Raw genomic sequence first — 24,288 nt, 5'->3', positions numbered from 1 at the left:
TTCAGACTTTTACTCCCTCATGGTGTTGTCGCCCCAAGCATCTCTCAGTTCAACACCAGGCCTAGATAATACTAGGCTAGAGGGAATTCGCATGTGCTCCCCAGTTTTCTCTTCTGGGATCCGGAGAGTTGGTGCGTCGGGGACATTGGGCGCCGATGGGCGCTGGTGGCAAACCTCATTAGCCCACTGGCCCCCTAGCCTTCCTAGCCATTTGGGCAGTCCTGGCAGTCGTCCCGAGGCGTTGTGGCGGCCTGAAGGGCCCAACCCCGCACTTTTGGGTTAGCAGTCTTGAAGCTGAAGGCTGAGCACGACGGTGGGCTCGTTGGTCGTTGTCATACGTGACATCGGTCGAGGACGACCGTTGACTTTTGAGCTTTGAAGTTTGAGGCTGCTCTTGAGTCTCCAGAATCTACAAATCCTCAACAGCCGCCAATAAATAATTTATCATTGCCTCTTACAAAAGAGACATGAAAATGGACATGTTAGACAATCCCCGTCTCGCCGATTCAAGAGAGAAAGGTCCATTGCAAGCAGTTCAGGCAGTCACCTCTGCGTCCAGCCTCCCCGGAACAGTAGATCGTCGCCAGCGCGCCTGTGATGAGTGCAAACGGTGTGTCACTGTGGCTGTCCAGCGAAGCGATGGCGGTTGGCGTATGCTGACATGCTCTCTTGTTCTAGGAAAAAGAGCAAATGTGCTCCATCTGAGGTGGACTTTCGAGACCCGTGCTAATCAACAATTAGGCGACATGATCCGACCAACATGTTCGCTCTGCGCCCGAACTGGAAAAATATGCGTTTTCCCGGAACCGTTACGGAGGACCTCTAGGGAGAATAGGACGCGACAGCGTCAAGCCAAACCAGAGAGCAAGCGTCAAAAGCTGGGTAGAGTAACTTACTATTACAAGGTGCGATGTCACCTCTGGAAAGATTGTCTGACTGGAGTGGCAGACCGTTTACTGACGCTTCTCGAATCTCGCATGCAAATGGATCAGTCGAACAATGACCATTCAGCAACAGTGACGGAGACAGCTACAACAACAACATCAGGAGCAGCAGTAGCCTTCCAGCAACCGACTCCTACTCCGCCTTCTACCATGTCCAGAGATATCAATATGAGTGTTCCAACGTGCCAGGTGATTGAAAACGACCCATCGTCTGAGTCCCAGCCTCAAATGGGCTTAGGCACGTCAGGACAAATGTCAGATAAGGATGGGCTCGATCCCTGGAAATCACAGCCGCTGTTCGACCAGGAAGTTGCATGGCACCATAATCACGACAGCGTGGTGCACTTTGACCACAATGACCTGCTTTATGATGGAATTTTGGACCTCAATTTACTCTTGGATCCCAGTATTGACGGGGTCGAGCAACCACGAATTTCTCCGTCTGCTGATTGTGCCAATGACTCTGATGCCATTGCTCAGGAAACATGTCGGAGCAGGGTATGCCACGATCCAGTGGAACTGTACAGCCACCTGTAAGTTGACCATCTTGCTGCTAGGGTTCTCTCTTTTTCTCACACGCATCAGCTTGCAGTTGTACTTTGAAAAGATCCAGCCTTGGTTGCCGTTATTTCACCGACCCAAATTTGAGGACCAATTTGCAGGCAAGCTTTGCCATTTAGACCTCGCGACCAGCTCTTCCTCGCCCGAGTCTGCTTTTGTCTTAAACGCCATGTTTGCGCTTTCGGCCAGGTACTCGACGTCAGACCACTTCTCCGGTCTTAGCCCCATTACGCGTGGAAAGTCCTTCTTAAGACAGGCAGAAGCAATTCTGGAAGCACACAACTCGGACGCAACATCGGGCCCATCCTTACGCATTCTGCAGGGCTGTATCATGTTGGCGTGCTATCATTTGTCGTCAGGAATCACCCCGCGTGCCTGGTTACTAACTGGGATGTGCTCCAGACTCGCCTACGAGCTTGGCTTGCACAGGCTCGACCGTGAATCAACCAAGGTAAGTTCTTATTCACCCGAGGTTTCTAGCAGGACGTGGATCGACAACGAAGAGAAACGCCGCGCGTGGTGGTCCGCATGGGAACTGGATAATTTTGCCTCCACCATCAGCCGCCGTCCATACGGCTTCGACCGAGACAGCGCAGATATCTTCCTCCCGGTTTCGGACAAGGACTGGTTCAGCGGTAACCCAGTGGCTTCTGCTTCGCTCGCGTACGAGCCTCTGGCTGCGTGGCAGAGTCTCATCGACTGCCCGAACCAATCCGAACAAGCTTGGTACTTGGTCTCGCTTCACTTTATCCGATTGGGACACGAGTTGCAGCAAGCTTCTCGTCTAACCCGCAAGAACCTAAACGACTTCGAGACGGCCGTTCGATACTTCTCCTTGGCTCTACCTCCTTCCTTTGACAATGTCGAGGGCGTATTTGGCAGTGAGCCTAGTTCTGGATGGATCACTTGCACTCACATTTTGTTACAAAAGTAGGTCTTCCCTTGCCTACAATGTCTATTTCATCTGAGAATTATATCGAATTCCGCTAATCTTGGAGTGGTAGTGCCTTCATCGCTATTTCCGTCTGTGGCAGTATGCTCGAAACCAATTCAATCGTTGATGAGCCTGCTTCGGAGACATTTGAAAGGCTCCGCAGTGGTTGTCGAAGCCAAACCAACGAAATCATCGCGGCGATCCGATCGTGGACTCCCAAGTTTATGCCCTTCTCCCCATTCATAATCTGTGCCATTATTGGTCCATACGCGATTCACGTCAAAAACTGCCTCACTCAGCATTTTAAGCGTGGTACAGATCCTGCGTTCGAGGAAGCAGGCTCGGAACGAGACATGGAGTTATTAAAGCTGTGTTTGAAACGTCACTCCTGGTACTGGGAGTTGGGGTCTATGGTGCTAGGTGAGTTAATGTTGTTGCTAGTCCTTTTTTGTTGCCCTGAAGGGAAATTGGCTAATGATGTTCATTGCTTGCATTCAGACGTGGTCCAGATGTGTGCTAAACATGAGCTGCAAAATACGCCGGCCAATGGGTTTGTCCTTTCGGAGAAGGAAAGATTGCAGCATCTTACAATGCTCCTCCCAAGCTGATACGTTATGTATATACAATATGGAAATTGGGTAGAAAACGGATGGTCAATGTTGATTTTCAAATGAAACTTTGGGCCATCCTATTCGACCGAGACAGTTTTCTCCTATGTGAATAGTAAGTTCAAGGATTAAAAAGCATGGTTCGAAACATTGTGCATGCGTATCTGTTCCCACGGGACTGAATCTCTCCTATGCCTCGCTGCTTCAAGTGTAAGTGCCGGACATCACTACCGTCGCCACCACCAAGTACCATGACACCACTAACATTAAGGACCTATTGAATGAGGCTATAAGAAAGAGTCCTGATGCAGTACATCTCACAAGCCCAGTGTATGCCTGCAAACTCGGATGTGGTGATCTTTTGATCCTTGAAACCTTTGGTCAAGAGGCAGAACCCAAGAAGTCAGACGGAACCCGGAGCAGGAGGACGCCCTTTTGACTGAGCAAAGTCCGCCCGGCCGGACAAGTTCGAGAGTCGACAGATGCAATGAATCTGACATCAGGATGGTGTTGCCCTACCAAGTACTTACCCCGGAGCTGTGACATTAAAATCCATGATCTCGCAGAGTCCGAGTTCCTATCCTTTTGAGTTTTGACAGTTCATACAACCAGACCGTTGCTGGTGTTGAATACTCCGTTGGCGAGATTCGTCGCGACTCATAACTCACACCATCCGTTGAGACTCTTCGTCTCAGAGCTGTACCCTCGTCTGCGCTCACAATTTCTTCTTTTTCTTCTTCATTCCTCAACGTGGACGGCTGACTAGATCACAAATTTACGAATCTTCTTCTCAAGCCTCATTCCCAACAACGGCCCAACCTCATGGCCCCAACTCCACCTAGCAAAGTAACGAGGCCCGTCAAATTGGCGCATGTCGTCCTCCAAACCAACAAATACAAAGAAATGGTAGATTTCTGGACGACCTTCTTGGGAGCCAAAGTGGTCTTGGATAACGGCTTCCTGGCTTTCCTCACCTACGACGACGAACACCACCGGATCGCCATCGCCGGGCCTCCAGGCCTCCAGAACAAAGATCCCACCTCATCCGGCCTGTCACATATCGCATTCACCTTCGCCGACCTGAACAGTCTCACAACGGCGTACGCACAACGCAAAGACCGGGGGATCGAGCCATTCTGGTGTATCAACCACGGCACCACGACGAGCATGTATTACCATGACCCGGATGGGAATGAGATCGAAACACAAATTGACAACTTCGAAGATAACGAGGAGGCCACAAAGTACATGATGAGTCCGGCGTTCGTACAGAATCCTTTTGGCGTCGAGTTCAATCCGGACGATCTCCTGTTTCGCGTCAGGTCAGGTGAAGACCCAGCGAGTATTAAGAAGAGGCCTGACATTGGGCCAAGGTCGAGCTTGGCTGAGAGGACCATACCACCTCCTTCTTTGACAGCTGTGCTGTGAGTTGAATTGAGTCGAGTTCAGGTGAGGTGAAGGGAGGTGATCATGCTCCCCCTTTCCCACTGAACTCACTAGTCTCTAATGTGGGAAAAGGAAATTGCCTTAATGGACAGAGGAGTAAGAGAGGGAGAAAATGGGAACGAGGATAGTGAGTCGGCCTTCTGACCCAGATAGTAAGCCAAAACCAAATGGAATGAAAATATAACTGGTCTGATGTCTAATGGGTTGTATAATAACCACGCTGTACTCCTTGTGGCTTTACATTTTATATTTCGTTCTTTGACGGTTCGCTATATCACTCCGACTCCCAACACCATCAACAGATACGGTAGACACTAATAGCTGTAAAAAGGACAAGATTGTGGACGTTGCAGTTGTCATTGCTGTTGCTATTGCTATGTGTCTTTTTTCCTTCAATTATTTTCTTTTTGCAAAATTGACTGAAAATTCTTGTTTTCTGACTCCTAGCTCTTGAGTTATCCCAATTCTTGCTTCCAGAATAGGGATTGACAAAGAACATGGACACAAACAGGCGGCAGGGAGAGCAACACCAGAGTCCTAGAAGAAGTCCATGGAATAAATCATACCCTGTCTCGATCGTTCGAACCCTGTCCGATAGTATTACAGTCTGAACGAAGCGACCTCAACATGCCTCGGACTCGGACCTGTGGATTTCGACCTCCACCACTTCCCCGTCCGTGGAGGAGCAGCATTGAAATTCCGCCGGCTAGAAAACACTGGCTCCTTGAAACGCCCCCGGTCCCGGCTGAGCTTTTTGCCTGACCGGCCGGTTTCGAAATGCGAACGTTGAATGCCTGGGATGCAGTGGGCCCTGGGAGAATGTTAAGTCTTGTTGTGACCGGGAATGTAGGTCCTAGGTCCAGGTAACAACAATATAGGCCCAAAAAATCCTCCTTTCTGAATAGTAACACCTACAAATTTGAAATTGTCGGACCACTCGAGATTCCCGACAACATCGACGGTTAGAGTGACAACTTGCAAGAGAGGTAAAAACTCAGAAGGCGCAATGAACAATTCCCAAACCCATCGTCCGCTGGAGGTCGTCATAGTGGGCTGTGGTCTAGATAAGTTGAACCTGATATCAAGATCCAATACATACCTACCAACTTGGACAAATGAAGGGTAGAGAATTCGAAAACCATTGACCGTGAACTCGAGTTAGGCGGCCTCTCGTGCGCTGTAGGCTGTCTGCGTCAAGGCTGTCAAGTGACCATTCTGGAGCGGACCCCAGAACTCCTGCCAGGACGTTGATACTGCTGATCTTTTAGACAAGGCTTTCGGATGTCTCAGCCTCAATGCGTGAAACCCGAAATTATCTGAGAGTTGATTTCTACCCTCGGGGCAGCGGCCATGGCTAAGATGGAGATTTTCTCATGTGTCGCATAGATTGGAGCAGGGATCGTCGTCCCACCGAATGCCATCCGAGTTCTTCGACATTACGGATTGGTCGACTCTCTGATGCAGAAAGGCGCCGTCCCTATCGAAGGAGCCCGGTTTCTCGATTACCACGACGGCATCTTATTATACCTGCGCAAGATCAACGAAAATGAAATCGCAAAGCAGTCTGCAGATGGGCCTCGGTGAGTGGAAACCAGTACTCTATGAGTTACGGCCTCCAAACGAGAAACCAACCCGGATGGACCGAAATGGAATTGAATTGCGTTCTGACGAATTTGATACTCTTGATGGTTCACTGTGTCGCCCATCGAGCCGACTACCATGCGACACTACACGAAGAGGCTACACGGCAGGATGCAAGATCCAATTGGGTTGCGAAGTGCAAGATGTGAACTTTGATCAAGCCTCCGTAATCTTGAACGACGGGTCAGTAATTGCAGGAGACATCGTGGTGGCCGCAGACGGTGTGTAGTTACCCAGTCTCCTATGCCTCAGTATTTCATTAGTCCATTTGATCTGTTCATTGATATCCTGTACATTCTATTGAGCTATTATTGACTCTCTACCATATAGGCCTTTGGTCGACGCTGAGAGACAAAATCCTCGGCCAACCATCTCCTCCCCTCCCTACTGGGGACCTGGCATATCGAATGACACTTCCTGCGGACGCCCTAAGGGCCATCGCAGACCAGAATGTCCAGGAATTGCTCCGGTCGAATCTGTCCACCGTTTGGCTCGGACCGGACAGACACTGTGTCTTGTATCCGATCCGCAACCGCTCCCAGTGGAGTTTATTTCTGATGTATGACATGCCACCTGCCAGCTGCCACCAGTATCCAGAAGCCAGACAACAATCCAACCATGGAGCCGATGGTTAAGATATCTGAGCGTGCCAGGAGACCCGACAATCTGCCCGACAATGTTCGGACCCAAGCCGCGACCATGGAGGAGATGAAGCAATGTTTTGAAGGATGGGACCCACGGTAACGTATCCCTCTCTGCGGGCGAGACTAGCCGCTTTTTGATCTGCGAGCGGCATCCACTGACATTGTCACATTATTTGAGCCACGAGGCCCGATGAGTTCGTGACTGCAGAGCAGGTGGCTGAGAATGCCCCCAGGCAAAGAATCCCGAGCACAAAAACCTTGTATGCCGTTGACCGGTTCGGGGTTCGACAAAGTCAGTCGGGGACGTGTTGAGGGGATGAAGAGCATTGTCACTATACCAGCGGGTCTTGGGGGTCATCGCTAGGCTGAGGAACGAGGACGATTCCTTGGCTATTAGTGTTTGACGTTGGAAGTTGGGTAGGGTCTTTTTCGCTCGAGGGAACTCCCTCAACATGGAGAACACTTTCCTTGTCAACAATAATGCTCGCCCAATTCCAGCTTGTGGAAGGAGGGTCTGGCTGGGCCTTTTCTCCACGACAATGTCCATGACACTGACCGTCTCTAAAGCATGAAGACATCTCCACAACTACTAGAACTTGGCTCCGCCCAATGTATTCCAGACATGGGTCCCCGAGCGATGTTGCGTACCCCAGACCCCGGACGTCAACGGCTTGTCCTCCAGCCGCGTCACGTGAGTTCAATGGATTCTTTTTCTCAGACCATCTTCGTCTCTCGTGTCGCCGGCCTGCTCAGATGGAAGCTGTTGTCCGTGAGGACACTCTTATATTTTTCTGCACTAACACGATGCTTTTGTTTGATTCCAGACAAGTTCTCCTCAGTGGTCTTCTTCTCTCGTGAACACGACGACGTCGACTGGGTCCGTGGCCATGGTTTCGACGAATGAAACGCCCTACATTTTGTATTACTTCCCGCTCTCTTTGTGCTCGATCATGGTTCATTTGACCTATGCTCTGAGAGGTCCTCCTTCGAGAGAATCCAATGACATGATGATCGAGTTTAGAACGGTTGATATCGCGATCAAGCTCGAACAATTCAGTGAAGATTTTCTTTGCAACGTCAATCCTAAGGGCAAGGTAAAATATTGCCATACTTGACCTACAGTCGTGGTAACGTCCGTCATAGGTCCCTGTGCTGTGTAATCCGACTCTCCTCTCATATCCCATGTCTGAAAGTATTGCTATTAGCGATTTTATCTGTGACCGATATCCAACCCTTCGCCCCTCTTCCCCCGGAACATGCTGGAACGATAGACGAGTTGATCAAACAACTTCATGATATCAACTTTTATTCTTTGACCTACCAAATTCGTCCTGAATACCCAGAAGCCATGTGGTTGAAGCTCCAGGAGCTGATGAATCAGCTTGACATCTCGCCGCGGTACAAGGAGGCTTTGCAGAACAAAATCAAACTGCGGGTCTCCCATCATGGTCCGTTGGATAATCTTGCAAAGCTGAAAACATGGCCAGGAATGCCGACGAAAAGGTGAAAGGCCTCCAGGCGCCAAGCGTGGCAGAGAACATCGAGAAGGCCAAAGGATTCTGTAACAAAATGGATTGTCTCCTTGCAAATCGGCCGAGTAGTGAGAGCATGTATCTCTTTGGGGACAACCCAACGGTGTTGGACGCCCACACACTTCCATTCCTGATCCGAATGCTGGACGTCGGTAAAGAGTTCATCATTCCCGATGGGTTGGCCAAGTATATAGGGACTCTCAAGAGGCAGCAAGAATGGCAGGGAATTACTCCCAATGTAAAGACAATTCCGGATGTGTCCCTCTCAGGACTAAAGACTCATGGTTGATTAAGGCGCCTGTTGAAGTGTCCAAGACTCGAACGAGATTTATCCACACTGCGTCGCGCGTCGTGAGTCCCTTCATTGGATACGCAAACTGAAGGGAGAGGAGAGATAGCTAGGAAGATGAGCAGCAGGCCGTCCCTACCCCGAATCCAGCCTGCGTGCGGTATCTTCGCCGAGAAGAGGGAGTCCTTCTGCGGAATCTGCTCTCTTTTTGAATTTAGGTGTCGGCGGAGCACAATGTCAGGGTCTAGTGTCCCTTCTCCTTAGAATAAATAGAACCATCCAAACAAGAGCGACTTCGAACAAGTAGTTGAGTAGAGAATAAGTAGAGGGTAAGTAGAGAGTAAGTAGAGATGAGTAGCTGGCTAACTCTCACTGGCTCTCAAAGTGGCACGTGCGCGCCAAGTCCTTAATGGTAGTAGTGGTCGAGAAAAATGATTCCAAGGCCATGTTTCGGGTAAGTCTGCTGCCTGGAGTTCCGGCTGGTGAGGTGTTGGTTTGGCGTGCTCCTCCACACGCTCACAGTTGGGATGGGTCTTCAAGTATCATACAGTGGATCCCCTGTTTCTCTCGGATGCTGCCATCGGATTTCGAGAGCTAGATTGTTGGCTGGGGATTGGTGTCACAGCAGCGAGCAAAATCGTTTGCAGTACTCAGGTCAAGGCTCTGATATCGTGTTCTGCCCAGATTCGAGCCAAATGTCGTGGCTGCAGCAGAGTGGGACAATTATGCCTGTGAATGGCTCGGTTTCGACGAACGCAGGGCGATTAGTTGGGGCTGTGGTCGCCCCGACCGACAACGATGCCCATCAAGCAAGAAAGTGCCACGTCAACTGCAGAGCTTCAAGCTCTACAGTCGCAACGGACCACCGCGCGCCTCGTTCCAGAGATCGGTAAGCTGAGTATCCAATTCAACTAGAATCAGCGCCATCCTGCATTATGCATAATATATTCCGTACTTTCCTGTCCGAAAGCTCAATAACCAGCCGTGCACTACAACTCCCCTCAGTTGACGAGGCTGCATATTTTCGCTGCAAGATAAACTTGTCGACATGCGAGATGAATACACTGGGACTCATATTTTCTAGCGCCACCGCCTGTACACCTCCTATCCTTGCAGCCTCGAAACCATAGCAGATTCTGGAGTTTCCGTTGGCACTTAATTCCCGAGACTACCGTTCACTGAATGTATTGAGCTGTTCACTGCAATATGGGCCAAGACATCAGCACGCCAAAGCCGACAAGTCAGTCACAGGGACCCGAAGAGACGATGATAAGTACTCTGGGTTCAGTCAGCAAATCCATAAGCCAAATACCTAGCATTTTCAACAATACAGACAAATTAACCAGTGTCGTCGAGAAGGCCATGCCCGCTGTCAAAATCCTGGCATCCCATGGCAAATACCTGGCCGGCTTTCACATATACTTTGTCGCTGCGGGTGTGACTGCGCAGTTCATCCAGGTCTATCAAGGACAGCAGATCATCGCAGAGCTGCGCGGGATCCGCCGAGAGCTAGAGGCACAGACCCGTCTTGACGCCCCGGAAAAGTTTGCGGCTCAAGTCTACGGATACATCGACATGATGACCAAAAGCACATCTAAGTCCACTAAGAAGCACCTCTACTTTGTCTACCACCCCGACACCGATTGGCATCCTTATTTCTGCAAGTTGGTGGAAAGGAAGCCGACTCCGAATTCCTTCTTCGGCATGGCTGAGAATCTTGACACCCTGTGCATTTGGATGCGATATCTTCGGGCTGTGTTCACCAAATCAGGAGAATGGGGAAAGGATCCCGTCTTCCATATCTTGATGCCCACATATCGCCAGCTCCATATCGAGGAACCTTTGGCCTTTGCTGAAGCGCTACACCCTCTTTGCCTTCACGGCTTCGTCCACAACAGCACGTGCTCCGTCAACATAAATTTGCACGGCCTCGACCCAGAAATGCTGGACGGAATCGGAATCTGGAGAAGGCCTCCGAACTTGTTCGGACTTTTCCAATCCAAAGAGACCCCTAGGATTCTTGGGGAGGTTCCCACGTCCGCCGATGACGTCCTTTTCATGGAGAACGGCCTTCGCAGAGTCCGCAAGAAAAAGAAGCGGCGCCACTAGGACTGGAGCTTGGAATGCTGAGGTGCTGGGAATTTCTTCTCTCAAAGCTGGATTCTTCGTGTTGAACTGTATATTAGATGGGTTCGCCGTGATACGCGGCATATGATCTTTAATACCGACTGTTGCATGCCCTTCAGCCGATAACGATCCCCGTCAGAGTATCACGGGTAATAGCACGAGACATAGCTGAGTCCAGCTGAGGCGCGGGCGGTCCACTTGGAGGGTTCAAAACGAGTCACCGCTGAAGCTGAGCCTTACAACGTAATATGAAAGGATGATTCTCCATCCGCGACGGGAATACCTGGGATGGATTGTTCTTCCGAGATTACGACCTCTCGTCACGCGATTCGCGATATTATTGGTTTTTGTTAGCTATTGGGGCTTAGAGACTCAAATAGCGTCGGGGGAGACCGCAGTCCATAAGGCCTGTAAACCACTTACTTGACTATCGAGCATGCGCCACCAGCAGGACAAAATGGCTGCGGTCGAGTCTTTCCGCGAATCAGTCGATATCTTCGTAATCGCCATGTCCAGCGGGCCCCTTGGATCCCATCCTTCTCGCCTCCGCCCATGGAGGCCTCATTCCCTCCTGCCCTTGCCGTTTTCATCCTTACTGCCCCAGCGACCGCCGAAATCAGCATACACGGGGCTTCGGCGTCGGCGGCCTGTGGACCAAGCTGGGGTGGAAGCCCCTCTGGATATAATCTGGCATTTCTTGTTGTTGCGTGATAGCTTCCTCCGTCCACCCTGCAGATGAGGTGGATACATGTCGTGGATGGGGTCGAAATGGCAGCTCGGTGGGATATGGATATTGGGTCGGCTGCTGAGGACGAGCAGGGATTGGAATAGGTTGGATGTATGACGGGGGTGGATCGGATGAGTCTGCTAGGCTTGAGTTTTTGCGATTGCTGATGCTAGATGGCTGAGTCTTTGTCTCCTTTTTGCCGCTCTTTTCCACTGTTGCATGGGGATCCATAAATCGGCTTGAACGGTCTCCGAGTGGTTGTATAGAACAAAGACTATGGATAGGCAAGAGGAGACTCTTTGATAGTCACACATTTATACAGAAAATGGTTAAACAAACGGGCCAAACTGCGACTGTTCATGAAAACGCTTGGAAGGACGCGGCGGACGATTTGTAAAGCAGACGGCGACAACGATCAAAGGACGAGACAAACATACTTCTCTTTCCAGAGTACCCATCTAACACTATGCAATGTGGACCCGCGTTGCAAAGGGTATCAACGCCTTTTAAGTCATAAAATCATGCAGAATCCTCCTTGCCCACCTGATGATCGGTATCCTCTCCTTTTTTTGCAGCCTTGTCCTCCGAAGGCCTCAATTTAGAAATCACGCGAGCGACCTTGGCCATCCCAGCTTCCAATCTATGACCGGTCTTGGTGTCTTGCCTGCTTCCACCTTCAGGGTCTGAAGAGCTGTCATAAGAGAGCTCTTCCCCTTCTGGACCACATTGCTTCACGCCTTGATCTTCAGATTCCTCCACCTGTTGAGCAGCAGGGCCCATGTCTGGGGTTGTAGATCCGCCTTTCACACTTGATGCCCGACTTATGTTGGCACTGTCGGCTCTGGACTTCCTGATGCCGAGTTCTTTGCCTAGGGTGCTCGCTCCTTGATTGACCATTGCACTCATTGTGAGGGCAGCGGCCCCCTTTCGACCGCTGTCAACGCCATCGGCGGGTTGGACCTCTTCATCGTCTTCGCCGCGCCAGTTGGCAGGCTGTCCTTCCGGTACTGGTTCGCCCTTCTCGGGTTCCGTGATGACACGTCCCATAGCAACACCATCTCCTTCTTGTTCCGCATATTTCCAGACGACTTTCAATCTATCAAGAGCTTTAGTGCCTTTTCTGGAGCTGCCTTTAATACCGTCCATTGCCTCCCATTCAATCTCAAAGACGCCTGAACAATGTCCTTCATGGCCTCCTTCAAAATATGCATTGAACCAAACATGTGCAATAGCCGTCACCATTGTGAGGCCTGTGTAGCCAGCCTTGTTTCGTCGTTCAAAGTCGATGTTGATGTCGCTGGTGGGTAGTATCAGTGGGCAAGATGGCTTCAGGATGACGTTTTGAGTTGATCCCGAAGAGGCTCTGCTCAAGCTCAACGAAGATGATAGCGGAGAGCCATTCTCAGGTGTGCTAAGAATCTCACTGTCCCTTTTCCCATTAGGAAGCGCCTTCGACTGTTGACCGTTGCCCTCGTCAACCACGGTCTTCTCTTGCCGATTGAAGGTGTGAAACGTACGAATGCGACGGCCTCCGTCTATATAGCCTTCAATTGAAACTTTGACGCCGTCTCTTAGACCCCACACATGGATCTCGACGATTTCAACAGGTCTTTCGACATATCGTTTGCCCAGACCGTTTGCCCATCGATCCACATAACCAACCCAGCGCAACTGACTTGGAATGCTCACGCCAAGGCCAAACCCAGGCCGCATGCGTCGCATCGTGAAGCGTTGGAGGGCTTCTTCCTTCTTCCAGCCTTCCTCGCTGATAAGGTATGAGCACGCGACAGTCCCGCTTCTCCCTTTGCCAGCCTTGCAGTGTATCACAGCCACTCTTTTCTTGTCCTTGTCCTTGCTCTTATCTGCCTCCTCATCCACTCGTTGAATCCAGTTGCGCATTGCGGCCATAACATTTGGGATGATGGCAAATGGAGGCGGGTGGTGGTCTGGCCACGGAAAGTGATGGATTCTGTTGTAGACCTCGGAATCAGGATACCCTGTGCCCTCGGCTCGAAACTCGAAAATTGCCCAGTCCTCACCATGTTTCCGGTCCAAGAAATCAACCAGCTGATCTAAGGGGTTTCGATACGCTTTCCTGGGCCACACTGAGCTAGGACCTGAAGTAACAACAACTGGTGAGTGTTAGCACAAGAGCCGCCGCGCTTTCTCTTGGCCTGAAATCCAACGTACTGTAGTCAGTGACATAGCACAGGTCCAGCCCTGCTTCAGGATGTCTGGCGCGAGGGCCCGCGACTATTTGCCGGAGAAGTGAAGCCTGGCCTCGTCAGCTGTGTTAGATTTGAGATCCATCCACATCACGCACCATCTTCCCATCAAGCGGACTTTTCGCTATCTGGACATCATGGGGGATTCCTTCAGCGGTCGCGCAAACAGCGGTTGCCACTTAGCAGAGCGTGCGAGGTTCCAGACATATTTGTGCAGGAGGAGTTCAGCTCGTCAGCCTCGACTTCAGGATTCCAGAAGCCACGACGCGTTAGATGGATGCATTGACGTCATTGCCTCACTGCGATTCCTGTCGCGGCTGGGATCTCGAAAGTAGTTTGGCTCGACGACAAAAGCAACGGTCGATATGCTCGCGTCAAGCCCCAGGTTGCCCAGGATAAGCGCCCAATTCTCATGAACCCAGAACCCTATTACTGCTCTTGTATGCCTTTCAAACAGAATTCTCGAACTCATTACGAGGTACATGGAGGACTTGGTCTTGGCCTTTGGAGAGCTATTCCCGCTCAAGATGGACTCTGCTGACCTATGGCCCGGGAAGCATTTAAATGAAAGCGACGTGGATGGCAATAAGCCATCGAAGAAGATACTCCTTAGGACGAGTTCGACAAGAGTCGCTAGGTCGTCCCGCGTGAACGAGCATTGACCTCCACCCCAAGCTCTGTATTGCGAACATCCTACAAATGCGAGCATTTCCAATACAACCCCAGGAGAACGGTCGACCCTTTGGAAACAACATCCATCATTCGGAAAAAATAATGCACCCAGGATTCAACGGCTAGCGACCGAGACTGCTTTGTCCTTGTCAATGAAAATCTGTTCCGGCAAGTGGATGAAGAGAAAGCATCCAGGCATGCGGGCTTGCCCAGTGTCGTATCCGCTTGGTGTGCCCCTTAATCCTCTGGTCCAGCATTCTTTCAAGGACGACTCAAATTCCCTGCCCCTATATTGCGAGCTTGTTATCGGATCATGCAGAGGTCCGTAAGACTTCATCGCGAAGAGTCGACCAGATAGACCAATACGGCCTTTTATTTGAGCACATCCGTTCCCCCTGGCTACAGAGCTGAATTAGATTGCGGAACGCGACCGCCTTCCGCTGAATAATAAACATTCAACTGCCCTGCCACCCTGAGTGCCGGCGATCCTGAGGCCCCGACCCTCCGCAAGCTGTAAGAGTTATCTCCGAACAAAGTTCCACACAGGCGATATGCGGACCCCGAATTCATCGGCTTGTTGAGACGAGTTTGTTTGGATGAGATTGTTGGCTGTCTTCTCAATAAACTCTCGCGGCTTGACAGGTATTCTGGGCTCAACCATTGGGCGAAAGCCATTTACTCGGCCAGACAAATCTCTTCCAAGAGCCCCAGCCCTTTTGAAGAGAGGCATCTCCACAATTGCCAAAAGCAGAACTATTTGTATTGTACGGAGCACGGAGGACAATCCGAGCTTCCCAGAACCTGCAATGCGTGCTCAACCCGAACCCCCAATGCAAGATATGAGGCGTCGCGACGATATCCCCGAAGCGAGCCCCACGAGCTCCGCAGGTTCATATATATACGGGACGCGTCTGCTGTGTGGCATAATGAGATCTCTGGGGGGGTAACAGGTCTCCTCTTTTCCAAAAGCTGAATGCTTCATCGGAATGACTGTTGAAAATTTGCAGCACGCACCCCCGTGTTTGTCGCTTGATTTGGAAGCACCAGACGGGAATGCCCCACAAAAGCAGCCTCTTGAAAAGGAAATCAGTGCTGGGGATGGAATTTCACATCAAAGCAGCAGACCCCTTGCGGAGTCCTTCTCGCTACTGCACGAGATCCTCTTCGTGGGCATCATATGCACTGCACAGGTCACCACGCAAGTCGGCCTGGGCCAAGCACTTTTCATCATCCATGACATAGGACAAAGCTTCGATCTCACCAACCCCGGCGAACTGACATGGCTGATTGCCGGGTACAGCTTGACTGTTGGGACATTTATCCTCATTAGTGGACGAATGGGGGATATGTTCGGATACAAACGAATGCTGATCATCGGATTTACCTGGTTCTCGCTCTGGTCGATGATCGCCGGGCTAGCCATATACTCAAATCACGTCCTGTTCGTCTTTGCTAGGGTCTTCCAAGGAATTGGGCCTGCCATCCTCCTACCAAATGGGGTCGCTCTCCTCGGTGCAAGTTATGCGAATGGCAGCCCTAGAAAAGATATGGTATTTGCAATCTTCGGTGCCTGTGCCCCTGGTTAGTCAATATCTTCAGATCAACCGGCTTTGCTCATTGTACTGATGTGCCACTCTTCAGGCGGCTCGCTCATCGGCGGTGCTTTTGCAGGGGTCTTCGCTTTGACATGGTGGCCGTGGACATTTTTCTCTTTCGCCATTAGCCTCGCCATCCTTGCAATCGTCTCTTTCTTCGTCATTCCCGACCCACCCCAAAGAACTGAATTTGTGAATTATTCCCTCCGAAACAAAATCGAGCTCCTTGATCTGCCTGGCGCGGCGGTGGGCGTTACCGCTCTGGTATTGTTCAATTTCGCCTGGAATCAAGCACCAATTGTGGGTTGGCAAAAGGCATATGTCTACGTGACCATGCTCATCGGAATCTTGCTGGTGCCTTTATTTTTCTACATTGAGCTTCGGGTCTCCAAAACTCCTCTTGTGCCTTTCGATGCACTAACTGTGGATGTCGGATTTGTATTGTCTTGCATCATCTGTGGTTGGGCTTCATTCGGTAAGAACCCTTGCAAGAAGTGAGTATCTCTTAACTAATCGGCGGCAATCTAGGTATATGGGTTGTATATTTGGTCAATTTCCTAGAGATTCTACGAGGCGCCTCACCTTTGCTTACCGTAGCATACATGAGTCCTGTGGCTGTTTCGGGCGCTTGTGCATCCGTCGCTACCGGGATCCTCTTGTCCAAACTTCGGCCTGCAACCGTCATGACGATCGCGCTTACATGGTTCACCGTTGGACACATTCTGGTGGCCACTACCCCTGTCCACCAAACGTACTGGGCACAGACTTTCGTCGGACTGGTGATTATACCTTGGGGGATGGATATGTCTTTCCCTGCGGCAACAATCATTCTCTCGAACGCAGTGCGCAAAGAACATCAAGGTATCGCGGCCAGTCTTGTCACCACAATCATCAACTACAGTATATCTTTGGGACTGGGGTTCGCAGGGACCGTGGAGGTGCACGTCAACAACGGCGGGCGCACGCCACATGATATCTTGCTGGGGTACCGTGCAGCATGGTATCTTGGAGTCGGGTTCGCCGGGCTCGGATTGTGTATAAGTATTGTGTTTCTGCTGAGAGACTACTCTAAGCGCAATGCGAAGAGTCGTGTTTAACCATAGGAGCAATGTTTTACGGCGCCTGTGGGCCCCATCAATCTGTATAACAGTGGTTTTTTTTTTTTATCTGGATTGATCCATTTTTAGACTTCTGATTTAACATCATGTTTAATTCCTGTTGAACCTACAGAGAATCGATGCGAGGTTGATTCAGACTCGAGAAATACTTAGATCAAGAAGCTCGTGCGTTAAAGTATAAGGATGCTGCGGATGCGAAGCGCCGAGACGAGTCTCTAGTCCTTGAGATACGGACTTGGATAACTATAAGCCAGAAGCCGTCATCCAGATTGTAACATAGCTCTCGCGCCCAAGAACTCAGGGAATAGGAAAGTTCAGCCTTGTCCAGCCTCGCCACGATAAGTTTTCTGGATGTACTCAATCGGATTTGTGGTCGACAGTACATTTAATGCAGCGGATCATACAGCAGGACATGCGATAACCATCTCCGCACAAGCGAACTCCATCACGCAATAATATTGCACTACATCGTTGCCCCATCATCGCCAATGCGCATGGTAGAAGCCCCGGAGCAGGTACCGTTCCCAGTGATGGATGGGACAAGCCGCTCTTGCTCACCATGTCCTTGACCTTCACCCAAGGGTTCCTCCTGGGACAGCTCTCGGTGGTGCTCTTTCTAGGATGCTTCATCAAGTTCTTCATCTTCGGTGAAGCGCCCTCGCCGCCTTCGCGACTAGCAGCTGCTGCGACTCGCCGAACGCCCACGTCCAAACACGTCCGGACGACGTCCCTGCACAGTCTCGCGTCCTCCAAGACTCCCACGCCTCAATCGCTGAGGACCAAGGCCAGCGCCGCCAATATACTTCGTCCTGTGCCGACCAATGCCACCGACATCGCCTCGATCCTGCGGAAGACATACTACCAGATCCCCAGCAAAAGTCATGGTCACGGTCATGGCGGTCATGGCAAGCATCATCACTCCACGCACCAGCCAGAGAGTCTGGACTGGTTCAACGTCCTGCTTGCTCAGACAATAGCACAATATCGCCAGACGGTCTACAATTTGCGAGATGGCTCGGGAGGCTCCTCAGCGATTCTAGCAAGCCTCGAGGCGACGATCAATGATCCTGAAAAGAGGCCGTCCTACATAGACAAGATCAAGATTACTGAGATTTCCATGGGTGAGGAGTTTCCCATTTTCAGCAATGTCCGTGTGATCGCTATCGACGACGATCTTTCGAGTGCCACTGGTGGAAGGCTGCAAGCTTTGATGGATGTCGATCTGTCCGACGATAATCTCACCCTGGCCATCGAAACCGCACTCATCCTCAACTACCCCAAACCCTTTTCCGCCGTGCTGCCAGTAGCTCTTGCTGTCTCGGTCGTAAGATTTTCTGGCACTCTTTCCATAAGTTTTGTCCCTGCTACAGAGGACGACCCCTCCAGCGAAAACAAGCATGCTTCCTCGGGTAAGCCCAAGACCAATCTCGCATTTTCCTTCCTCCCCGACTACCGACTCGATATTTCTGTTAGAAGCTTGATCGGATCCCGCACTCGCTTGCAAGATGTACCCAAAATTGCTCAGCTGGTCGAAGCACGAGCACAGGCGTGGTTCGAGGAGAGGGTTGTCGAGCCAAGAGTGCAAGTGGTTCCGTTGCCTGGTCTATGGCCACGGATGGGCAAAACCAGGGTGAGAGAAGGTCAGGATGATGAGCGACCTGCTACTCAGGACGACCGCCGATCATCTTCATTCGTTGACCATCGCAAGGAGCCGAAGCCGGAGGACAATTTCCCATCCCAAGAAGAAACCGACAGAATGTTTGAGGGCCTCAGGTGGCGTACTGCTCATCATCGTGCCGACAGTCAAGTCATCGAACACGAAGATGATGCTCTAACTCCTCAACCCTTGCGGGTTATGCCTGGAGCTCTTCCGGCTTCATGAGAAAGGCCCAACCAACATTCTTGCACCACATCAAGGTCATGACTTTGTTGGAGCCGGCCAAGTCAGCGGGTCGCTGCTCGTCTGTGTACATTGTATTGCTCAGTGCGATTTACAACAATGGCAGGACGTCGCTTTGAGTGAATATCCATTCAAGTGGCATCTATTGTGCTTGGTGGGAACATCTCATCCCATAGCCATCGAAGAGGCTCACTGCAAACCGGTTTCCACCACAAGAACCTGGAGCAAATCAACTCAAGGATGGACCAGTCTTGGATCTGCAAAAGTAAAGTCTGCTGTAGCAGCTGCTCAATATACCAGGGTCGCTGGGGCGTGAAGTTTGATGCGATTGCCCCCAACGTGAGAGACCATAGTAAGACCTGACTGTGCAAATCCCAACATCCGAGAAGGTCGCAAGCTTCCAGGGTCTGACGCAGCATCAGAGCAAGCCTTGGTTTCACTCTTTGCTGGGGAGGAAGGGGAAAGATGACCATCTCACTAAAAACCAAGGTGCCCAAACGCACGGCGTGATGGACACACAGTTCCGGACGCGACAGATCCAATGGACACGGCATTTGAGAGAGGAGTCTATGCTGTGTGCAGTTGCGGACCTCCGAGAGCTCTTCGACCTCGGGGGCCGTGGGGCCACCACGCACATGATGATCTAACGCCACGGTGACCTCGGAGAAGGCGTCCAAGACCTCGAGCAATTGCCGGCCGGCAGGGCTTTGACGGAGGTATCGAAAACCTGCGCCGAGTTTGGAGTCTAAGTCGATTGCGACGGGGTCGAGCACATGTCTTCCTGTGGAGACGAGCGACTTGACGGGGTTGCGCCACGGGAAGTTCGGACTGCATGCGTATTTTGAAGCAAAATAGACATCACACCTGGACATCGTCGTTGAGAATCAAAAGTTTTCTGGTTCAGGGTGGAGGAAAAACACAGACAGCAGCAAAACTTACAATTGTAGCGTATCGGCCATTCCGTACAACTCAACCCTATCAAGCCCTCCTTTCCGACCGATCAAAAGCAAGATCCCCTGGATGTGCTTTTCATCATTGACCATGGCGCCGTAGACATGGAGGTTGTTAACTTTGGCCATGGGAGATATGGGGTGGATTGTTGGATACACCGCATCGTCCCTGGTGTGATGAATACTCATAATCGTCACGGCCATAATCAGCGCATCGGTGGGTACACTACTTGTAGTCGAAGGTGCTGCGTTCTCGTTCCCGTTCTCGTCCCCGTTTCCGTTTTCTCCCGATGATGCGATGCTGCTGCGGTCTTGTCCTCCCTTCCCTTTGCAAGAGGAGGAGAGACTGAGCGCTTGCAATTGCTCGTTCACCAACTTGATCGTCTCGACCTTGTGCGACAGGCGCAACAAGGGTGCTGAATCGTTGATTTCTTGGCCGTTGTAGGCGCAGAGGACGTGATACGAGGCCGCGTAGACGAAGGCGTGGAACGCGACGGGGTGCTCCATGCCGCACTTCAGCCAGGCCGACTTGACGGGGTTCATGTTGGAAAGCGACCGTTGGACGGGGACGGTGTTGGGCCAGGAGTAGGTTAGAGCCTGTTGTGTAGCGGAAATGCCGTGCAGCTTGTCAGTAACGATTAGACTTCCCCATTCTTTGTCGCCTGTTGGGAAATGGGGATTCTCCCCTTCAACCAGCTTAGGCGGAGGAAGGGGGCTCTCGGAAGGATAGTACATACGTGGTCGAGAACTTGATGGATGAAAAGGGGCACGCCCTGGACCGGGAGAGCGTCGAACGGATCGATTCGACCTTCGCCAAGGACTGACTTGAGACGGCGCGAGGTGTTTAGCTGGAGAGCGACGACGCCGTTGCGGTCGTCGTCGGGAGGAGTGCACGGCGGTCCTCTTCGCCTGGACAAGCCGTTGTCCTCTCCCTTCTCGCCGTGCTCTTCGTCCCCGTGATCACGAACTTGATCACCATCTCGCGGATCTCGCGCAGGGCCTTTGCGATCTGTGTCTCGTTTCGATCTCTCGATCGGGCCTGCATCTCCTTCTCCTCCCCTTTTGAGCGCCTCGAGGCGCTTGACTCTCAATGCCCTGTGGTAGTTCTTGGTGATGTGCTGAAACACTTGACCGTTAAAAAGTGCCCCAAAATTTCTAACCTGGCATCGCCGAATGATAAGGAGATATGGGCGTGGAAGGAAGTTCATTTCCTTATTTCCTGGAATGGTCGGGTTTCTTCAGGGAGACGAGAAACTTACCGCGCGTACTTCACTGGGGCCACCTCGACGTCTCTTCTGGCCCTTGACTGGTTCGATGGGCTTGGAGTATTCGACAAACATGAACCGGCTCGCGGGGGCGTTACACGCCATTTCGGAGCGAGCTTGCTCATCTACCTACCACGGCACCGAGACAGGGCTGAGTTCTGGTCGTCGAAATCGAGTAGGAGGGGATATGATCTAGGTGATGAGATCCAGCGCGAGGGGACGCGGGCCCTGGCTCTGGCCGTTGTATCCAACTCCGTTGTCGCAGCCAAGTTGTTGCCGCTATTTCTTTCCCAAGGGGCCCCCGGAGGTCGATGGTATAGAATTGATAAAAGCCGAGATATGAAGCAGGGAATGTTATAGCTAAAGAATATGGATAATCTTGAAGTCGGAAAATTGAGGAAATGCATGTGTCAGCAGGGCAATAGGGCAGTACTTGGGCAGTATTAGGTGTTATGGATGAACACAGCATTTCAGGATCTAACAGGGCCTAGGCCTAAGCTGTAAGGCGCTGGCTGCTCGGTGACCTAGGGTGGCCGGGCAAACGAAACGATAGGCGACACAGTAAGATGCCACAGAGGCTAGAGATGCCTAGGTAGGTCGCCTAAGAGAAATGCCTACTAGCCTCGCTAGCCTAAAACAGCAGCCTTAGTGGGCGGGGCTCAATAGCCTCAGTGGCTCGTTACGCCGGCTCTCCAGGCGGGACCCATAAGCGGAAAATGGTCGACTTTGGTGTCACCCCCGCGTTTTCGTTACCAACGAGCTGGCGGGCTTTGTTTGCTTTGTTGCTTGCGCAGCACCCGCCACAACACTACACCACACCACACCATCACCTCTTCGAAACACTTCCATACCTGTACGCCACCTACATCCCTACCAATCTCGATATCTGCGGAAGATCGGAATTCCGGGCAACTCCAGGTCTGGAGGAGTTATGGGGCCTGCGGTGAAAGTTGAACTCGGAAGACAATTCCCAAGACCTGTGCGAATCGGCACGGAAAAAGAAACCGATGATATCTGACCACTGGTGCCGCCACCGTCTACCTTACTGTTCCTCGTACCATGCATCTAATTTCCCCCTACCTACGTAGGTACTAGAAAGTATGTAAAGAGGTTATAAATTTGTTCTTCGGTCCCCCAAGCTTTGGAAACCAAATCTGCCCGGATCTCCGGCTTTGGCTGCCCACCTTTTTACCCTTCCGGATGATGCTCCTCGTTACTAAGCACAGCAACGACAGTAGCGGGAGTACAAGCACTGGCAGCCACCTGCCCGCAATGTGACGTCGTAATTCAGTCCTGGAACAAGCAAATCCCTAGAGAAAAGCCTAATGTAGACCGGTACGGCTTTTAAGCGAGGAACAGCGGCTCGTGGAAGCGACCGATTGAAAGCATGTTCATGCCAAAACAATTCGATACTGGAGGCACCTAGCAGGAAAGTCTCAAATACTGCTTACTTCTATAGGTATGGAGAGAGCGTTTCTGCGAGTTGCCAGCCATACCGGGCAGCCCCAATCTAACGTCAGCCTTGCCGGACGTTGTGCATTGTTTCTTTGGACCACTAGGAGGCTACTGGACTGCTCTCTCTTTATGGTTAATGGTGGTATTCGCTCTCAGAACCAAGAGATTTGCAAGATCTCCCCTTCGGAGGTGGGATCCTGCAGTACAACGCTCTATGATCAAGGCGTCTGCTGCAATATGAACCTTTTGTGGACTCTGCGTGTTTAGACAATGCCATGGTCGGACCAGGCAGGAAGAGGCACAAAGGACATTTTTGTTCCCAGTTCTTGCTTAACCAATATGCGTTGTATTGGATGTGGAAGTCGTTTATATCATATCAAAGACCCATGGTACGTCGTGCAATTGGCACCTTTGTGATGGGATTCCTTCCTTGAGCTCAACTATTCACAAACGTCTCACCTGCCATCTTCCGGCCCATGGATTTTTCTTTTTGTTTTTGTTTCTTTTTTTTATGCTACAGAAACGGCATCTCTGGTTTGGAGGTAGTTCTTGCGATGTTCGTTGATGTCGGTCTCTGCACCACGGTTTAATGGCGTCCACTTGGGCTCGTCTTGGAACAAGCGCACAGCCTTGATGTACTGGTTTTTTTTCAGTCAGCAGTCGCCCAAAAATGATTCCAGTCACATTAGATGAGTCGTTCCACTCACATTGGCCTCGTCGGTGGTGAATCGGTGATAGATACCCGCAGGGAGAATGATCAGATCATCCTTTTCAAGCCGAATCCTGACCCAGTCGTCTTCCTTGGACCTAACGTCAAAATAACCTGCTCCGTCCCGGATGTATCGAATCTCCTCGTCTTCATGTAAGTGCTCGTTAAAGAACATCTTCACCTTGTCTTCATAGACGGCACCCATGGCTTGTGGAGAGACGGTGATCTCATCGCGGTTCTTGTATTTTCTTTCTTGAGCCAGGGCGTCGACCGAGGACAGTTCTGGGCAGTGGTGGTACAGAACGCCGAGTTGGGCCAGGTAAGAGGGATCAACTGCACGGCCGGAGTCATGCGGGAGGCGCTGGTCGCCCTGCGGAACGGCGTTAGCAGTGAAAGAGGCGGAATCAGCCTGAGACGCGTCGTGGATTTACCTCTTGGTTATCGAACCAATATGCCTTCATGGTGGTTGCGGCGGGGTTGTAAACGGGTGGTGAAGTTGGGGCTGGGAACAAAAGTTCTGGCTGTACCACAAGGAGGTAGCGATGGATGATCAGAGGGCGAAGGGGCGAGGTATGTCGGGATATAAGTATTCTGCAGACAGGAATCAAGAGGAATCCTATAACTTGGATGGCAATTGCACGTTGAGAGAAATCATTTTGCCTTTGGTCAGATTGGAGAGGGTGAGTCTCCTGCGCAGTGGCCAGTGAGGCGGTGGCTCTAAGTTGGTGGGGAATCTGGCATGCGATCCTCTGAAACTGTCAAACCTGAAGTCATCGCCGTCACCACCACCCTTCAACCTACGTTCACACCGGCCCCTGTGGCCCATTCTCCCTCTGATCCTACAATCATCACTCAAATCTTTTCTCCGTGTCCACCAGGTCTGCTGACAATTGGCAATTCAACTCAGGCACCACCTTGAAGGAACCATCAATCGTCTTCCTACCCG

The 24,288-nt window shown here is 51.3% G+C and overlaps 10 protein-coding genes across 10 annotated transcripts; 7 read left to right on the top strand and 3 right to left on the bottom strand.

The window, feature by feature from the left end:
• Positions 1–977: 977 nt before the first annotated feature.
• Positions 978–2,439, top strand: Z519_09023 (uncharacterized protein; the record flags this gene model as incomplete). The annotated part of the gene is made up of 2 exons (XM_016766749.1): positions 978–1,477; positions 1,530–2,439. 2 exons carry the CDS (start codon positions 978–980, stop codon positions 2,437–2,439), a joined length of 1,410 nt encoding a protein of 469 aa, XP_016617047.1.
• A 1,430-nt stretch (positions 2,440–3,869) lies between these two features.
• Z519_09022 (uncharacterized protein) lies at positions 3,870–4,475 on the top strand (the record flags this gene model as incomplete). Its single annotated transcript, XM_016766748.1, has 1 exon — positions 3,870–4,475. One exon carries the CDS (start codon positions 3,870–3,872, stop codon positions 4,473–4,475), a length of 606 nt encoding a protein of 201 aa, XP_016617046.1.
• A 1,564-nt stretch (positions 4,476–6,039) lies between these two features.
• On the top strand, positions 6,040–6,769 carry Z519_09021 (uncharacterized protein; the record flags this gene model as incomplete). Its single annotated transcript, XM_016766747.1, has 2 exons — positions 6,040–6,355; positions 6,465–6,769. The coding sequence occupies 2 exons, from the start codon at positions 6,040–6,042 to the stop codon at positions 6,767–6,769; spliced, it is 621 nt and encodes a 206-aa protein (XP_016617045.1).
• A 1,488-nt stretch (positions 6,770–8,257) lies between these two features.
• On the top strand, positions 8,258–8,599 carry Z519_09020 (uncharacterized protein; the record flags this gene model as incomplete). The annotated part of the gene is made up of 1 exon (XM_016766746.1): positions 8,258–8,599. The coding sequence occupies one exon, from the start codon at positions 8,258–8,260 to the stop codon at positions 8,597–8,599; it is 342 nt and encodes a 113-aa protein (XP_016617044.1).
• Positions 8,600–9,805: 1,206 nt separating this feature from the next.
• Positions 9,806–10,708, top strand: Z519_09019 (uncharacterized protein; the record flags this gene model as incomplete). The annotated part of the gene is made up of 1 exon (XM_016766745.1): positions 9,806–10,708. One exon carries the CDS (start codon positions 9,806–9,808, stop codon positions 10,706–10,708), a length of 903 nt encoding a protein of 300 aa, XP_016617043.1.
• A 1,264-nt stretch (positions 10,709–11,972) lies between these two features.
• Z519_09018 (uncharacterized protein) lies at positions 11,973–13,779 on the bottom strand (the record flags this gene model as incomplete). Its single annotated transcript, XM_016766744.1, has 3 exons — positions 11,973–13,585; positions 13,644–13,728; positions 13,777–13,779. 3 exons carry the CDS (start codon positions 13,777–13,779, stop codon positions 11,973–11,975), a joined length of 1,701 nt encoding a protein of 566 aa, XP_016617042.1.
• A 1,557-nt stretch (positions 13,780–15,336) lies between these two features.
• On the top strand, positions 15,337–17,042 carry Z519_09017 (uncharacterized protein; the record flags this gene model as incomplete). Its single annotated transcript, XM_016766743.1, has 3 exons — positions 15,337–15,931; positions 15,992–16,420; positions 16,474–17,042. The coding sequence occupies 3 exons, from the start codon at positions 15,337–15,339 to the stop codon at positions 17,040–17,042; spliced, it is 1,593 nt and encodes a 530-aa protein (XP_016617041.1).
• Positions 17,043–17,622: 580 nt separating this feature from the next.
• Positions 17,623–18,945, top strand: Z519_09016 (uncharacterized protein; the record flags this gene model as incomplete). The annotated part of the gene is made up of 1 exon (XM_016766742.1): positions 17,623–18,945. The coding sequence occupies one exon, from the start codon at positions 17,623–17,625 to the stop codon at positions 18,943–18,945; it is 1,323 nt and encodes a 440-aa protein (XP_016617040.1).
• Positions 18,946–19,094: 149 nt separating this feature from the next.
• Positions 19,095–21,283, bottom strand: Z519_09015 (uncharacterized protein; the record flags this gene model as incomplete). Its single annotated transcript, XM_016766741.1, has 4 exons — positions 19,095–19,827; positions 19,903–20,609; positions 20,651–21,031; positions 21,173–21,283. 4 exons carry the CDS (start codon positions 21,281–21,283, stop codon positions 19,095–19,097), a joined length of 1,932 nt encoding a protein of 643 aa, XP_016617039.1.
• Positions 21,284–23,142: 1,859 nt separating this feature from the next.
• Positions 23,143–23,803, bottom strand: Z519_09014 (1,2-dihydroxy-3-keto-5-methylthiopentene dioxygenase; the record flags this gene model as incomplete). The annotated part of the gene is made up of 3 exons (XM_016766740.1): positions 23,143–23,271; positions 23,341–23,712; positions 23,774–23,803. 3 exons carry the CDS (start codon positions 23,801–23,803, stop codon positions 23,143–23,145), a joined length of 531 nt encoding a protein of 176 aa, XP_016617038.1.
• Between the last annotated feature and the right edge of the window lie 485 nt (positions 23,804–24,288).

The sequence above is a fragment of the Cladophialophora bantiana genome (genome assembly GCF_000835475.1).
Source record: "Cladophialophora bantiana CBS 173.52 unplaced genomic scaffold supercont1.14, whole genome shotgun sequence".
Lineage (NCBI taxonomy): Eukaryota > Fungi > Ascomycota > Eurotiomycetes > Chaetothyriales > Herpotrichiellaceae > Cladophialophora > Cladophialophora bantiana.
The sequence above is the reverse complement of the archived record's forward strand: the minus strand, read 5'-3'. Positions and strand labels throughout refer to the sequence as shown.